The following is a 17,533-nucleotide window of genomic DNA, read 5'->3' as shown; positions in this document are numbered from 1 at the left end:
AAGAAAAAATTAAAACACCTCGGATCAATTTTGGAGTAAACAAATCATTTTCCCCGTATGGGGATTTCCCCGGATGAACTTGGGAAGTTCAAGTTCTCAATACAAGTTTATATTATATTTCGTATTTCTCAAACGAAAAATAAACATTTTTGGAACTTCAAAAAAATTATATTAGGTAAGTATAAGAAAATTTATGAGCTTAATTTAGTTTTAAAGAAATATACATCCCTTTACTGACACCCCGTAAAATAAAGAAATTGTTGCCAATCACCTTTGCAATCTATTTGGTTTCATTAACTTTATGTTCGAAGATAATTTTTTTTCTAGTAGTTACACGCGTATTTTTTTCGTTTATTCTCCATATCGAAATCAAATGTTTAAAAATACGAATATTTGCACAAAACTAAGATAAAAATAATCAATTAACAAAAATATTAAATTTAATGAAGTAGAGCAACTTTCACTTCGGTATGAAGGAAAATCGAGCGTAGAGCACACGTCAGAACGCTCCGGCCCAAGGAGCGCGACTAAAGAAATTCGCTAGGATTTTTCCTTATTATTTTAAATATTTTTTTAATATTTAAAGAATTATCAAAATTCAAAAAAAAATTTTTTTAAAGGATTAATACACATTGGTCTTCAACCAACTCGAATAAATTAATGGAAAAAATAACTTTTAGCAGTATTTATCAATCGATTTTGTAAGGTAAAAAATGGGAAATTTAATGAATTTATAACGCTCTAATTAAGAAAATCATAAGTTTTTCGGCAATTGTATTCAGCAGTTTTTAATAACGACTATCTATACATATAATAAAATCGTAGGAAAGTCAAAACTGTACATTGAATATTTTTTTAAAAGAATACATAATCCATGATCTATAATCGATATAGAAGCCAAAAACATAGTTTTTAGAATTTTTGTCTGTTTGTCTGTTTGTCGGTTTGTCTGTTTGTCTGTTTGTCTGTATGTTTGTCCAGGCTAATCTCAGAAAGTACTGCACGGATTTACTTCAAATTTTGCATGAATATTACTAACAGGTCGGGTCAGGCTGTTATATACATATTATCATGCTATCACCTTCGGGGGAGGAGCTGTGAACCTTTATTTTTCTTACGTATTCCGTGTACTACGACAGCGTACAATATAAAGACTCATGTTTAAATGTTGTTTTTGAGTAAGCCATGCTATTGTCTACCTTTACACTATAAAAACTACATCATTTAAGTAATTTTGGCAGAGAAACAGTATAATGAATGTTAGTAGTATAAAGACAAATTTAAAACAGCGCCATCTATGAGATTTCATTAAAATTAAATCAATTTACATAATATTAACGCTCCTTGGAAATTCATAATTTAAATATTATGAATTATGATGTTGGTGAGGTTGTTTTTTTTTTAAAGTTAAATAAATAATTCATATCTTCCCAGAGTCCATTTCAGGTGCGCTTATATTTCATGTGAATATACTAAATTTTTATAAGTGAGGGTAGATGTTTATTATTTGATGTCAAACAAGACACCATTACAGTTATAAAGGTAATAGACGTAGTATTTGTATTCTCTTTGGGTAATAGTAGATAACAGTGATTGTGTTCATTGGTTACATTTTTAAAAATCTTCGGCTATTTTTTAATTTTCGCCTTCTTGCGTTCCCACAAAAGGTAAGTTGTAGCTTTTATATTTATTGTTTATTATAATTATATAGTTATACTCATGTTTTTAATTAGTTAAAGTTATGACAAAATAAGAAAATGATGAAATTTTATTTTTATGTATAACTTTTACAAGACTATATTATACGCCCAAAGAAGGTCACTTTAGTTCTTGATAAAACTTTATTTGTTAGTAGCTTTTTAATAAAATTAGGTACTTATCTTTTATTTTTTTTATTTACAGATTCAATGTTCATAAAAATTGACGATTTGCGTGAGGATGTAGTGGAAATTAGTAACCTTGCGCGTGGTCAATCAATACATATAATAAAATTCTAGAAAAGTGATGTCTGTACAATAAAAATATGTAAAAAAAAAAATAGCAGGGGTTATTATTAAATCGATCCCAAACCCAAAACTGTAGTTATAAATTTTTTTATCTGTTTGTTGTTTTATATGTTTGTGCACGCTAATCTCAGAAACGGCTTATCCGATTTAGATGCGATTTTCATTAATATATTGTGGTAATCTTCATTTAACATTTAGTGTTTATTTCATGTTAATCGGTTCGTAAATAAAAAAGTTATGACCATTTAAGTATTCACGGCGAACATTTGCTAAGGCATTCTATTGTACACTATACAGTGTACGATAAAACGTAAGTTATCTGTTATACGCTACAGTTTTTCCTTATAAATGTCCAGGTGATCATATCGAAAGTCCCCAAGGGTGGGGGGGTAAGCTGAGGTAGTAGGGGGGGAAGGGGTCAAATTAGAATTATGCTTACTTCTAGGTAAATTTTATACATAAAATGTCCTTCAAATTATGTCGTATTATATTTTTAACCCCCGACGCAAAAAGATGGGTGATAAGTGTTTGACCGCTATGTGTGTCTGTTTGTGCCACCGTAGCTCGCTAACAGGTAATACGAATTAGATGCGTGTTAGGCAGCATATTTTCCGACGCTGGTTCTTAGATAAAGTGTATCAAAATCGGTTCATCCATTTATTATACCTAGGTATATAGAGGTAAAAGTGGGAATGTGGGAAAAAATATTAGTTATATTTTTATCCAATTCGGTTTATCCATTTATTAGATTACAGCGGTAAAAGTGGGAATGAACAATAATCGAATGTGATCAAATAATATACTCAAGCGGCATATCAAAATATAAAAGAGCAACGTGTTTTATCGAAATCGGTTCATTACATTTAGGGGTGACAGTGGTTAGATAAATAAACCAAATGGAGCATCAAACGACAGGATATGACGTGTACATAATACATATAGGTATAATTAGATAATATGGTTTACATCAAAATCGGTTCTGCCATTTACTAGGTGTGGAAAGAGAAGGGTTGAAAGTCTGTTAAAGAAGAGGGGGATATGGGAGCGGGAGGATAGCCACACCCTGGAAATTTTGAATTCTACTCAAAGCCACATTAGGCCTGGCTCTTGGCAATTTTTTTTCCTAAAGATACCACTTCTTTTGCCACTGTGATCCATTACAATTTGTGCACGGTTACGGCCCAACTTAAAAGATGTCAAGGAGCAACAAACTTATAGATATCAATATGATGTAGGAATGTAATGTAACCGCAATCGCCGGTACAGCCTGAAAATCAGCGCTGCTTTTGTGCAGCATTTTGCTGAGGCTGTATCCGTTTGCCTAATTGTAAGATAAATTTTATAATGTGTTTGGCTGTGTTTTTTTTTGGCTAAAAAAAAACACAGCCAAACACAATAATAATAATAATTTCTTTTCTTTCTTTCTTTTTCTTTCTAATATGGAGGTAGAGGTCAAAAACTCACTTGAAAATATCACATGAAAATAAGAAACCGAAGTTAAAAATTTAAAAATTAAAAAGAAAAACCCAACGCAACGAAGGAAAAGGAATAAATAATAATTTTACAAACTTCCCGACGATCTTTAAAATTAAGTACCATTATAAAAAAAATATAATTGTATATGATATTATGATAATGATGGTATGGCAGCCCCGATGACTTTGTTTTTTTAAAGTGAAACTTTTATTACATCGTCTCAAACTTTTTGGTCTGTGTAGCGCATGTCGCGTGACGGTCGGCTGCCGAGTAGGTATAAAGCAGTGTTCGGAACCGTACGATAATTATTATCGTACAAATACGATAATTTTGTGCCTAAGTTTCACTTTTACCGTGGTTTCATAAAACTTCACAACATTTTTATTTTTATAAATATTTAAAATGGTATTTATTTTTAAAGATCTTCGGGAAGTTTGTAAAATTATTTATTCCTTTTTCTATGCACTTTTCTTCGTTGCGTTAGTTTTTTTTTTTTAATTTAATTTTTATTGCACGGTCTAAACGGTTTAGTTACTACAGGCGTGAGACAGGAAAGATCTGAGCGCTGAGACAAACGTCAAAACGCAAAGGAATAGAATCCGCTATCGATACTAATCTATACATATAATAAAATCGTAGGAAAGTCAAAACTGTACATTGAATATTTTTTTAAAAGAATACATAATCCATGATCTATAATCGATATAGAAGCCAAAAACATAGTTTTTAGAATTTTTGTCTGTTTGTCTGTTTGTCGGTTTGTCTGTTTGTCTGTTTGTCTGTATGTTTGTCCAGGCTAATCTCAGAAAGTACTGCACGGATTTACTTCAAATTTTGCATGAATATTACTAACAGGTCGGGTCAGGCTGTTATATACATATTATCATGCTATCACCTTCGGGGGAGGAGCTGTGAACCTTTATTTTTCTTACGTATTCCGTGTACTACGACAGCGTACAATATAAAGACTCATGTTTAAATGTTGTTTTTGAGTAAGCCATGCTATTGTCTACCTTTACACTATAAAAACTACATCATTTAAGTAATTTTGGCAGAGAAACAGTATAATGAATGTTAGTAGTATAAAGACAAATTTAAAACAGCGCCATCTATGAGATTTCATTAAAATTAAATCAATTTACATAATATTAACGCTCCTTGGAAATTCATAATTTAAATATTATGAATTATGATGTTGGTGAGGTTGTTTTTTTTTTAAAGTTAAATAAATAATTCATATCTTCCCAGAGTCCATTTCAGGTGCGCTTATATTTCATGTGAATATACTAAATTTTTATAAGTGAGGGTAGATGTTTATTATTTGATGTCAAACAAGACACCATTACAGTTATAAAGGTAATAGACGTAGTATTTGTATTCTCTTTGGGTAATAGTAGATAACAGTGATTGTGTTCATTGGTTACATTTTTAAAAATCTTCGGCTATTTTTTAATTTTCGCCTTCTTGCGTTCCCACAAAAGGTAAGTTGTAGCTTTTATATTTATTGTTTATTATAATTATATAGTTATACTCATGTTTTTAATTAGTTAAAGTTATGACAAAATAAGAAAATGATGAAATTTTATTTTTATGTATAACTTTTACAAGACTATATTATACGCCCAAAGAAGGTCACTTTAGTTCTTGATAAAACTTTATTTGTTAGTAGCTTTTTAATAAAATTAGGTACTTATCTTTTATTTTTTTTATTTACAGATTCAATGTTCATAAAAATTGACGATTTGCGTGAGGATGTAGTGGAAATTAGTAACCTTGCGCGTGGTCAATCAATACATATAATAAAATTCTAGAAAAGTGATGTCTGTACAATAAAAATATGTAAAAAAAAAAATAGCAGGGGTTATTATTAAATCGATCCCAAACCCAAAACTGTAGTTATAAATTTTTTTATCTGTTTGTTGTTTTATATGTTTGTGCACGCTAATCTCAGAAACGGCTTATCCGATTTAGATGCGATTTTCATTAATATATTGTGGTAATCTTCATTTAACATTTAGTGTTTATTTCATGTTAATCGGTTCGTAAATAAAAAAGTTATGACCATTTAAGTATTCACGGCGAACATTTGCTAAGGCATTCTATTGTACACTATACAGTGTACGATAAAACGTAAGTTATCTGTTATACGCTACAGTTTTTCCTTATAAATGTCCAGGTGATCATATCGAAAGTCCCCAAGGGTGGGGGGGTAAGCTGAGGTAGTAGGGGGGGAAGGGGTCAAATTAGAATTATGCTTACTTCTAGGTAAATTTTATACATAAAATGTCCTTCAAATTATGTCGTATTATATTTTTAACCCCCGACGCAAAAAGATGGGTGATAAGTGTTTGACCGCTATGTGTGTCTGTTTGTGCCACCGTAGCTCGCTAACAGGTAATACGAATTAGATGCGTGTTAGGCAGCATATTTTCCGACGCTGGTTCTTAGATAAAGTGTATCAAAATCGGTTCATCCATTTATTATACCTAGGTATATAGAGGTAAAAGTGGGAATGTGGGAAAAAATATTAGTTATATTTTTATCCAATTCGGTTTATCCATTTATTAGATTACAGCGGTAAAAGTGGGAATGAACAATAATCGAATGTGATCAAATAATATACTCAAGCGGCATATCAAAATATAAAAGAGCAACGTGTTTTATCGAAATCGGTTCATTACATTTAGGGGTGACAGTGGTTAGATAAATAAACCAAATGGAGCATCAAACGACAGGATATGACGTGTACATAATACATATAGGTATAATTAGATAATATGGTTTACATCAAAATCGGTTCTGCCATTTACTAGGTGTGGAAAGAGAAGGGTTGAAAGTCTGTTAAAGAAGAGGGGGATATGGGAGCGGGAGGATAGCCACACCCTGGAAATTTTGAATTCTACTCAAAGCCACATTAGGCCTGGCTCTTGGCAATTTTTTTTCCTAAAGATACCACTTCTTTTGCCACTGTGATCCATTACAATTTGTGCACGGTTACGGCCCAACTTAAAAGATGTCAAGGAGCAACAAACTTATAGATATCAATATGATGTAGGAATGTAATGTAACCGCAATCGCCGGTACAGCCTGAAAATCAGCGCTGCTTTTGTGCAGCATTTTGCTGAGGCTGTATCCGTTTGCCTAATTGTAAGATAAATTTTATAATGTGTTTGGCTGTGTTTTTTTTTGGCTAAAAAAAAACACAGCCAAACACAATAATAATAATAATTTCTTTTCTTTCTTTCTTTTTCTTTCTAATATGGAGGTAGAGGTCAAAAACTCACTTGAAAATATCACATGAAAATAAGAAACCGAAGTTAAAAATTTAAAAATTAAAAAGAAAAACCCAACGCAACGAAGGAAAAGGAATAAATAATAATTTTACAAACTTCCCGACGATCTTTAAAATTAAGTACCATTATAAAAAAAATATAATTGTATATGATATTATGATAATGATGGTATGGCAGCCCCGATGACTTTGTTTTTTTAAAGTGAAACTTTTATTACATCGTCTCAAACTTTTTGGTCTGTGTAGCGCATGTCGCGTGACGGTCGGCTGCCGAGTAGGTATAAAGCAGTGTTCGGAACCGTACGATAATTATTATCGTACAAATACGATAATTTTGTGCCTAAGTTTCACTTTTACCGTGGTTTCATAAAACTTCACAACATTTTTATTTTTATAAATATTTAAAATGGTATTTATTTTTAAAGATCTTCGGGAAGTTTGTAAAATTATTTATTCCTTTTTCTATGCACTTTTCTTCGTTGCGTTAGTTTTTTTTTTTTAATTTAATTTTTATTGCACGGTCTAAACGGTTTAGTTACTACAGGCGTGAGACAGGAAAGATCTGAGCGCTGAGACAAACGTCAAAACGCAAAGGAATAGAATCCGCTATCGATACTAATTATTGTCATAAGCGTATGATGTTTTGCTAAGGATTTGTTCACCTTACCAACGACGACGACGACCACGAACAAAATTTTCATCCAGTCGTAATTTAACAAAATTGTGCTAAACACAATTAAAAATAAATTATTAAAATTTCCTGTCGTTCTGGTGATTGGAATTTTTATTTTTGAGATCAACGAATGAAAAAATAGATTTTTCGTAGAAACGGTAAAATTTTCTATAAAAAACTTCAAATAGGTACATTGTTTTCTAGGAGCCACCGTTAAATTGCGACTGGATGAAAATTTTGTTCGTGGTCGTCGTCGTCGTTGGTAGGGTGAACAAATCCTTAGCAAAACATCATACGCTTATGTCAATTAGTATCGATAGCGGATTCTATTCCTTTGCGTTTTGAAGTTTGTCTCGGCGCTCAGTTGCTGCATGATATATTGTCAAAAACATCCATACAAGGAAGGAAGAAAAATAAATTTGCTCCCTTCCCTCCTGGTGCCTAAAAATAATATGACATAATTTAAAATAAATTTTACGTAGAAAATTAACTAGGCATTTATTTTTTATTTTTTAGCTCAGTTTAGTAATAAATTTTACTAACCGTTCTTTTAATTATTTATGGTAGTACGTGTTTATTCAATAAAAGTTAAGTAGTCACCTACTATGCAGTCACTATTCCACGCGGACGAAGTCGCGGGCACAGCTAGTTATTGTCATAAGCGTATGATGTTTTGCTAAGGATTTGTTCACCTTACCAACGACGACGACGACCACGAACAAAATTTTCATCCAGTCGTAATTTAACAAAATTGTGCTAAACACAATTAAAAATAAATTATTAAAATTTCCTGTCGTTCTGGTGATTGGAATTTTTATTTTTGAGATCAACGAATGAAAAAATAGATTTTTCGTAGAAACGGTAAAATTTTCTATAAAAAACTTCAAATAGGTACATTGTTTTCTAGGAGCCACCGTTAAATTGCGACTGGATGAAAATTTTGTTCGTGGTCGTCGTCGTCGTTGGTAGGGTGAACAAATCCTTAGCAAAACATCATACGCTTATGTCAATTAGTATCGATAGCGGATTCTATTCCTTTGCGTTTTGAAGTTTGTCTCGGCGCTCAGTTGCTGCATGATATATTGTCAAAAACATCCATACAAGGAAGGAAGAAAAATAAATTTGCTCCCTTCCCTCCTGGTGCCTAAAAATAATATGACATAATTTAAAATAAATTTTACGTAGAAAATTAACTAGGCATTTATTTTTTATTTTTTAGCTCAGTTTAGTAATAAATTTTACTAACCGTTCTTTTAATTATTTATGGTAGTACGTGTTTATTCAATAAAAGTTAAGTAGTCACCTACTATGCAGTCACTATTCCACGCGGACGAAGTCGCGGGCACAGCTAGTATAAGGATAATAATGCGCTGATCAGATTATGTAAATTGTAATCGGTTGCGACGTAGTGAGTGCACAAACTTAGCTCGAAATGATTTTGGGGGAAAGAGACTTATCTTGAAGGCCTGATTAAGGTAACATAAAGTAACTTTATAAATGTGAAAAAATTCACGCGCATTGCGTATATAACACTAATTGATAAACAAGAAAAAAAAATTCAGTTTATCATTTCATTAGCCGGGAAAAAATTGTCAAATAACTTGTTGAAAACGCTATTTTGCTAGACTGCAGCCTTAAAATGTCTTTATGTATCATACATTGCACTTGTAAGATAATACATACACACACATATTAAGAAAAAACACTATTTTTAACGTTCATGATATTTTTGATGTCATTTTTGTTATTTAAACTAGTTAAAAAACAGTTTAAAAAAGTTCTGTCTTGGACGTCCGTGTGTCTGTATGTGCGGATCCTTTTTCTTGTTAACACGATAGCGACCGAAATACTTGACTAATCGAGTCTTTTTTTTTTCTCTTACGCTTGAGTATGCTCAGGAATAGAACCCTTTCATTTTTCAGGGTCTGATTCGATGTGGTTTAATTGTTATTAAATAAACAAAAATAATAATTAATAAATATTTATTAAAAAAAAATTATGAGGCGTGCACTTTTGGATTTTCCAAATTATTTTATATTATGGTGTTAATTTATTTCGCAACGCCGCGCGAACATACTGATACTGGGAAGTAAAAAAAAAAAAGATACGCGTTCTTAAATTTTGAATTTAGATCAAATGAAAAAATTATTAATTAAAAACAAAACACAACAATTTGTACACATTAACTTTCTGCAATATTCGTAATAAATGTAAATAATTAGCTGATTTTACGTGAAATATAATGTAGGTGTGGCCTATATTGTTTAATAGAAGTTATCTAACAATTACATGGTAGGTAATTAAATTGTGTTTGTAATTAATATCAATACACACTTATACATAATTTTTCAAAGAAATCTATTAATTTCACAGTACGTAAGCAAACAAAAAGTGTTTTTAGTTACTATCAATATTTAATACATATTTTTCTTTCACAGGTAATGGAGCCAGACCTCTTCGAAGAGATGCCGGGGTCGACGCCCCGGTCCCTGGTCACAACTATCTATCCAGGCAATAGCAGTAACACTTCAAATGATCTCAATGTGTACTATTTTTATGACGTAAGTACTTTTAATCATGTTTTTATTATAGGTCGTCTAAGCTAGCTTTTCATACATTACACACTTCGTATTATTATAATAATATTATGGTTTCTCGTAGTATTTAATCTTAATTGATAAAAATATTTCTACCGTATATAAATAAGTATATTAATTCGACTATATAATTAACGTGACCATTTATTTAATTTTTAAGAAAGTATACATTTTACTTTTAACTGCCTCGTAATTAGATTGCATAATTTTAGAAGCAATCAAAGTTCGTACATCTTTCGTAGTTTAACAAGAAAGTTAGACATTTGTTTAACATCTTTGTAGTTTTACCAAGAAAGTCAGCAGGGACGTAACGCGTCGTCGCGCGGGGCCGCCTACGGCCGACTGGAAATATGGCCTTGTTTTTCATGTTTTTCTATAAGTACTAATATTATAAAGAGGAAAGGTTTGTATGTATGTATGTATGGTTTTCACGCATAAACTACTGGACCGATTTTGATGAAATTTGGCACAGATAATCTTTAGACCCTGAGAAAGAACATAGGCTACCTTTTTTTTTGCGAAATATGTACCACGGGCAAAGCCGGGGCGGACCGCTAGTCTTTTATAAAGTGCATATTATGTACAAGTATGTAGTGACCATTAGTGACATACTATAATGAAAATGAAAACTATATGGTAGGTATAAAACAAAGTTGCTCTTCGATATCTTTAAAACGATTACTTTAGCAGATTTTGATGCGGTTTTTTTTAATAGATAATAATATAATGATACTAGAGGAAGATGTTAGTATATTATAATTTATTAGGTTTTAGGCAGAGTGGGGCGAAGCCGCAGGCGGAAAGCTAGAATAATATAAACGTTAGTCATACCAATTACGTGTTCATACATCACACATAAGAAATGCCCAGGAATGTAATGTTTAATAAGCAATAGCATAATGTTTCTAATATCTAAGTATTAAATAAATAAATAATTCCTTTATTTAACAAGACAGGATTATTACAATATGGTGTATTTCACACTTTTATTTAAATTTGATATTAATATAATTATTATGAAATTCATTGGTTCCCGCACTAGGCGAAGCCTGTCCTGCGGGACCAAAAAACGATTAACAATATAATATTATGTGGTTAATATTTAAATTCGTATTCAGGTCATTACATAAAAATATTATTTTAATTCATTAAATTCATTTAAATTAAATTATTTTTTCACATTTTCCGAATTAAAAATCAGCGCTTTCTCGTATGTCGCCCGGAGCCCGCCCGCTCCTTAGCTATGCCATGGAGACTAGCAACTACTGTTTATCTCAATACAAAGTATTACTAGAGGCAAATACTTGCAATATCGTAATGTAAATCGCGCCCACGCGTTCAGGTGGATTATCAACAGGCTGAAAGGCTTTAATCGTGTAATGGACGCCTGTTACCGTTCTGTCGTCACGGCAGATAAGTGTTTTTAATAGATTCACTGTGTACGATAACGTTGTTTATTAGTTGATTGGATGGTCGTGCTTTGTTTTAATAATATGGTAATAGGGTTGGCTGTTTCATGTTAGTTTGAATAAAAAGTTTCGAAATTTTTTCTTAATGCGTAGTAAGCGGGTTCGCTGTGTTATATAAAATTATTAGGCAATCTTTATATTATGGGTAATAAAGTAATAGAAACAAATGTAGTAATACTTCTGCTTGATAATTATCGTTTAGATACCATATGGATAATTTTAAATTACTAAAAAATCTTTTTAAATTGATTCCCATTTCGTGAGGGCTCTATCATGCTTGTTTGATGCATCGTATCCGAATATAATAGTACAATAGTTCTCAAATAATTTACGAGAATACAAATACAATGTCGCAAACAAGTGGTTTACAATGGCTATAACAATAAGCGGTTCGCGGCTTTTGGCACGTATACAGTTCTTCATGCGTTTGTAGCTGTCAATACGCTGAAATTTATCGTTGACCGCGCGCCGTTGAGACGCTTTATACGATACGACACGATATTTTATTTGTTTTGAATGAATATACAGTAAACCTTGTTCAATGATTCAATAATGAGATTGAGTGTTACATTTTAAAATGTGTCATGTTTATGCATTATGGTTATGCGAAAAGAAATGTATGAAGTAATGAAAAAGGGAATGAGAGCTATTTAAAGAACATTTACTTCTTACGCGTTTTTCTGTAAAAGCACACTTTATGTTTGCATTTGAGTATAATTTGAAGTTGGTATAATTAAAGCATGATTTTTAATATTACTCAAATTAAATCAATCAACAATTAGATGGTATAATTAAAATTGTAGACATTTTATCGCGGATATAACCCAAATATCCGCAACTGTTAATATGTCTATACTTTCAGGATCTTTTCAAGTTTATTTATTTATATTTTCAGGATCTCAATATAAAGGAACATTTTGGTAACTTGCGCTTATAATCCCTTCAAAAATATGATCAAATATTATCCTAATAAATATATTATTTATCGTGTATTATAAATGTCAAATGAGTTGTACACACAGAATTAAATATATCTGAAAATCGGGTATGCCGGCTATTTTTAAAATGGCATTCAATAAAGGTTATTGACTTCACGGTGTGTTACCTACTCTATTTAATATATTTCCCGTGATTAATAGCATTTGCTATTTTATTGACGTTGATATTTGGAAATAAATATTTTATAGCGTATTTAAATTTAAATAGCATGTTTATTAAACACATTTGGCTTGCGGTTTTCAATAATTTACTGAAACATTAAAGCTTTTTAGCGCATAAACATAATTCCCTTAATGATGTTGATTTTTTGACATTGTTATGCCCGTGGGCCGTGACCTCGCTCGCTATAGTGTTCGAATTGTCGGGTCGAATATGTAACAATCATCGCGTTAAATCAAACAAAAGACAACCGTAAATTATGACAATGTATAGAAGCTGTAGCAGTGCGTTCAGTTACATGTCACATAATAAATCTTACTATATTCATTTATTACGCACACATACAGACGCGTAATATGTAGGTACACCTTGTGTGTGTGCGTATTATATGCATGAAGGTACAAGTGTACCTTGTTAGTAGAAGATCTATGTGTGAGTGTAATAGATTCAAATGCTTTAGATATAGACATAGTCGCAGTAATTTATGAAGGCATCATAAAGACATCTATCAGCGAACTGTCTGCGATTAAGTTAGAAGTGGCTGTAAATTTTATTAATGTCAAATTATAATAAATCAGCCGCATTAAATTTGTTATAAAGTGGTTTATTATTAGTTCTACGTGACATTTGACTGCATTATTTTAAGCATGGGCTTATGTTTTCGAGGAAGTGATTTCTAACGTCGTGACTTTAAATTGTATCTATTATTCTTTTAACTTTTATTTTTATTATACGAATAAATAAGACTTTAATGAGAGACTTGATATAGGAATTTAGTCTTTATTTAAATATTAACGCGAGTTTCGTAAATAATGAGATATAGTAATTTATCCATGAGCTTTATAGAGCACTCTAAAATGCCAAAAACTACCTCAATTCAATGTCATAATATGCTAACATGAAGTAAATAATTCCAAGAACCACTGTCAAAAGCAGCAGTAAGCAAAAAGGGTCCTAATTAATGAATCTAAACGGACTGTGAGTTGTCAAAACCACACTTCCATGGTCCACTATACCTTTCCCTGAGATCCTTACTCAACGGACTAATTGTTTTAATTACTAAAGTATGACAATAGTGCTTGGCTAAATGTTATGAACGTTACGTAAACTGCAAGGTAAACAGCGAAAACCGAGTTTAATTTATTCAAAGCTTTCACTAAACTGTGATTAATCGTTCAAATTTCAAAGGTAAAAATGAAACTTTTTTTAACTAATTGCTTTCATGACTTTTTAGTTGTTACCTCATATCTTCATAACTTGGATATGAGGTAATTTATTTCCGCAAAACTAAATTTAAACACCAATTCGTTTAAGCAGGTATATTTAAATCGATATGTGAAGTTGGAGTTGAGTGTGCTTCATCTAATTAGATTAGGCTCATTAAGCTGAGGGTACCATAGTTATATAGTTAGTTATATAATATTCTTTATTGCACACAAATTTTTAATTTTACAATACAAGGATATCAGAAGCAATTGGCAGCTTTATTGCTAAACAGCAATTTCTTCCAAGCAACCAGTACCAAGCATGAAATATACAGTTGCAAATATGGGAAGATAGTGTACACATAAAGCACCATACTATACACCATACCATAATAGTTCCATCTCGAAGCTTCGGTCGTGAATTAAACATTAAACTAGTAACCTATATTATTAGATTGTCTCTATGTATGTGTTCAAGATTAATGTACCTATCTATAAAGTGTTTTTTTATTTTTACAAAGATTAACTATTATGATTTACAATTATTATAATTACCTACGTATCTACAACTAGACACTACTGATAGGTCTAAGCTGGTCAATTTCTTGTACAAATATTTCATATTTTTCATTTAAGTAAATTGTAAATCCAGTGATTCATCACATTCTTCGAAAGATTTGTCGATTCTCACACCCTGACATACAAACATTATCAATGAGGCAATCACAATATAATTATATGCGAACAACGTTACTATAAAAAGATTCACGGCACAGTTTTACAATATCTATATTCACGGGCTAAATGTTTCCTTTAGATTACACCAACAACAATAACAATTCTTTATTGTGCACCACAGAGACAGTACAAATAATAATACACAATTCGGTACTTATTAAAAATTACGTCATTTCTTCCAGCTTCTGACATTATACATTCTTTATTCTACTAAACAATATTTTATTTCATTTCATTCTTTTCCAGTCGATCCAGTTTCCTGTAATGTGGGTGTTGTTTTTCCTGATCGTGCTTCTAAATGCATCGGTCATAGCAGCTCTACTCTGCACTAATGCTAGGAAGAGCAGAATGAACTTCTTCATAATGCAGCTTGCTATTGCAGGTACGTGGTAATGTTAAAGTAATTACATGTACTAAATAGTGTTGATATGGTATTTTAAGATTATTGATGGTGGGAGAAATCCCATGTAGGTACCTAATATTTAGGTATCTGGTGATTTTTGTAAGTAATTTTAGCGGACTCTAATATGATAATATGTAGGTATGTACATTGATATTTATCTAATTTATTAGCAAAGATAATGTTCTTGTTGTTTTATAACGCAGGAACTTAGTTCTTACGAAAATTATTAAGTATATTTAAATTATTTGTTGAAGAAATTAACAAAATTGTTAAGACTTACGGTAACCTTTCCTTAATTTTGTGAGAATTCCTTTAAGCTTTGAATAAAGTCTCATATTACAATTTACACAAGAATCCATTAACAGAATATAGTGAAACAAGCGAGCGTCAAATAATATGGCACATTCATATCATATCCAATAAATATGCAAATATAAGTTTTAAGTGAGCCTCCAATTTCATAACCCCTAAAACGTAAAACGACAAAAGGTAATTCTGTCCTTTCACCTTAATTAACGTCACAGACAACTTTCCAAATTAAGAGACCTTTAATAAAATAACACCCATTTTGTTAGACCACCTAGATATTAAAAGCATGTAATTGTAGCATCCATTAAGATTATAATGTGTTAAATAGAAAAAAAAAATAGGATTTCGGAGAATTTTTTTTCTTTTGTTTATACTTTTATAACACAATAGTAATTATTATAAGTTGTCGGATACGTTTTTAAATCATATTTCTATTTATAAATATTTAATTAACATCTGTATTGTCAACTGTTAGCCCTGCAACGACAAAGGCACGAATTTTGTGACAAAGAAACAGTAGTCTACCTACCATATCAAAAATAGGTAAAACTATCTCAATATATCTTTTAATAGCAATGAAATTCATATTACAATGAAAATATGCAACTCGTGTATATCAACATTTTTAGACAGTTTTGCACACTCATAATAATAGGACTGGAATAAATAAATTTATTACTTTTATACGCTTAAGTTGCAACCATAAAAGTGTGAACGCGAATTCTTCACAGATTTATAGTTCCCAAAAGACGGATGATATATTTTACAGTCTGGTTATAGTCGTCTGCATCAAATTAAGTGAAATAAATGTTCTGCAGTTTGAAAATAAAATTTATGGTGTGTGGTTGCTCGCAAAGATGGTTATTTAGTTATTATTATACATGATTATAATGTGTTATTAGGTGTAGGCATAGAAATCTAAAATAACAGTGTCTTGTTATTTAAATTTCTATGGGTGTAGGCTATGAATCGGATACATTGTTTTTAATAATAGATTTGACAACACATAAATAGAGCTTTATGGTAAGATTATCTTTTTCAAAACACGTAATTATTTTCTTAAACTTTAGTCTTATCGTATTAATTAATAAATCGCTAGGTAAAAGAAACGATACAACATTTGAAGAATAATAATTTTTAGGTACTGTTTTTCATACATACTAAATTTGAATACAAGCCAGATTTAAATTAGAAACACCTTCACAGTTCCCACTCATCTCCATTAATAAAAACTCCCAGATTTATAATTTTACAACGATTTTCTTTTGTTCCTCCATCGTCAATTTTTTGCCAAATTATGTACAACAAATAATAACGGAGATACAAACCGCGGCTGTCTAATTTAATCACAATAAATTAATTATAAACGGGATGCGGAAACGCATTTATCATCGAGTAATAATTTATATTAATTGGGGGAAACAACAATTTGCGTTCCATTTCACGTTCCCTACAAAACATAGGTTTATTTAAATTGTTTGCGTTTGCCAATTTACTATCCCGAAATATAATTTTAGGGATTTATTTTATAAAATGCTGGCATCAATAAATTATCACCTAGAATAATAATATTTAAAATTATATCACATGGGAAAAGGTGTGCGTGCTCCCTATGTAGAGATCGCATTCAAACCGTTTATTTTTTCATTTTGCCGTACCGTCAAACATTTCTTATTTTAGATTTCTATTTAAAATTTTTTAGTTCATTAGAAGATCAATAAATATTAAATACATTATTTTCCCAGTCCACCAAGTAGGTAGGTACTTTCAGATTAGATCATAAAATATTGCCAGATAGGTTTGTGTAACCAACATAACCACTACTGCGTAATTATTGACCATAAAACATTACCTACTTTAGCGGTAAAACACGATAATATTAGCAATCTTATGCTAAATAATTGGATTGATTAACTATTATTGCATAAATCAATAATCACCATCGATCGAGTCGACTCTGATTAAAGCAAGCACATGACAGCTGGATATAATATCCAACAATGTGACTGAAATTGAGCGTTCAATGCCTTCGCCATACACAACGTATGATCGCTTTTGATCGCTCATTCGATTAATACAGTTTAATCTCGATTAACGAATACAATTCCATCATGCGTTTAATATTTTCACTGCTTACTGACATTTCATGAACTTTTGGCGTAGGTGGTTTGGTTCAGGAAACTGGATGTCGTCCATACTAATTGTAA

General features: G+C 31.2%; 1 protein-coding gene across 1 annotated transcript in view; it reads left to right on the top strand.

Moving 5' to 3' along the window:
• LOC149904855 (cardioacceleratory peptide receptor-like) overlaps nt 1-17,533 on the top strand; it is a 97,867-nt gene that overhangs the window by 59,888 nt on the left and 20,446 nt on the right. The window contains exons 2-3 of the mRNA XM_090106845.1: nt 9,886-10,008; nt 14,861-14,996. Of these exons, the coding sequence (XP_089962971.1) occupies nt 9,889-10,008; nt 14,861-14,996 (256 nt within the window). The 5' untranslated portion in view covers nt 9,886-9,888. The remainder of the gene's footprint in view (nt 1-9,885; nt 10,009-14,860; nt 14,997-17,533) is intronic.

The sequence above is a fragment of the Colias eurytheme genome, chromosome 11, assembly GCF_061535395.1.
Source record: "Colias eurytheme isolate Ceu_HAF_F1 chromosome 11, ilColEury1 Martin Lab GWU primary, whole genome shotgun sequence".
Lineage (NCBI taxonomy): Eukaryota > Metazoa > Arthropoda > Insecta > Lepidoptera > Pieridae > Colias > Colias eurytheme.
The sequence above is the reverse complement of the archived record's forward strand: the minus strand, read 5'-3'. Positions and strand labels throughout refer to the sequence as shown.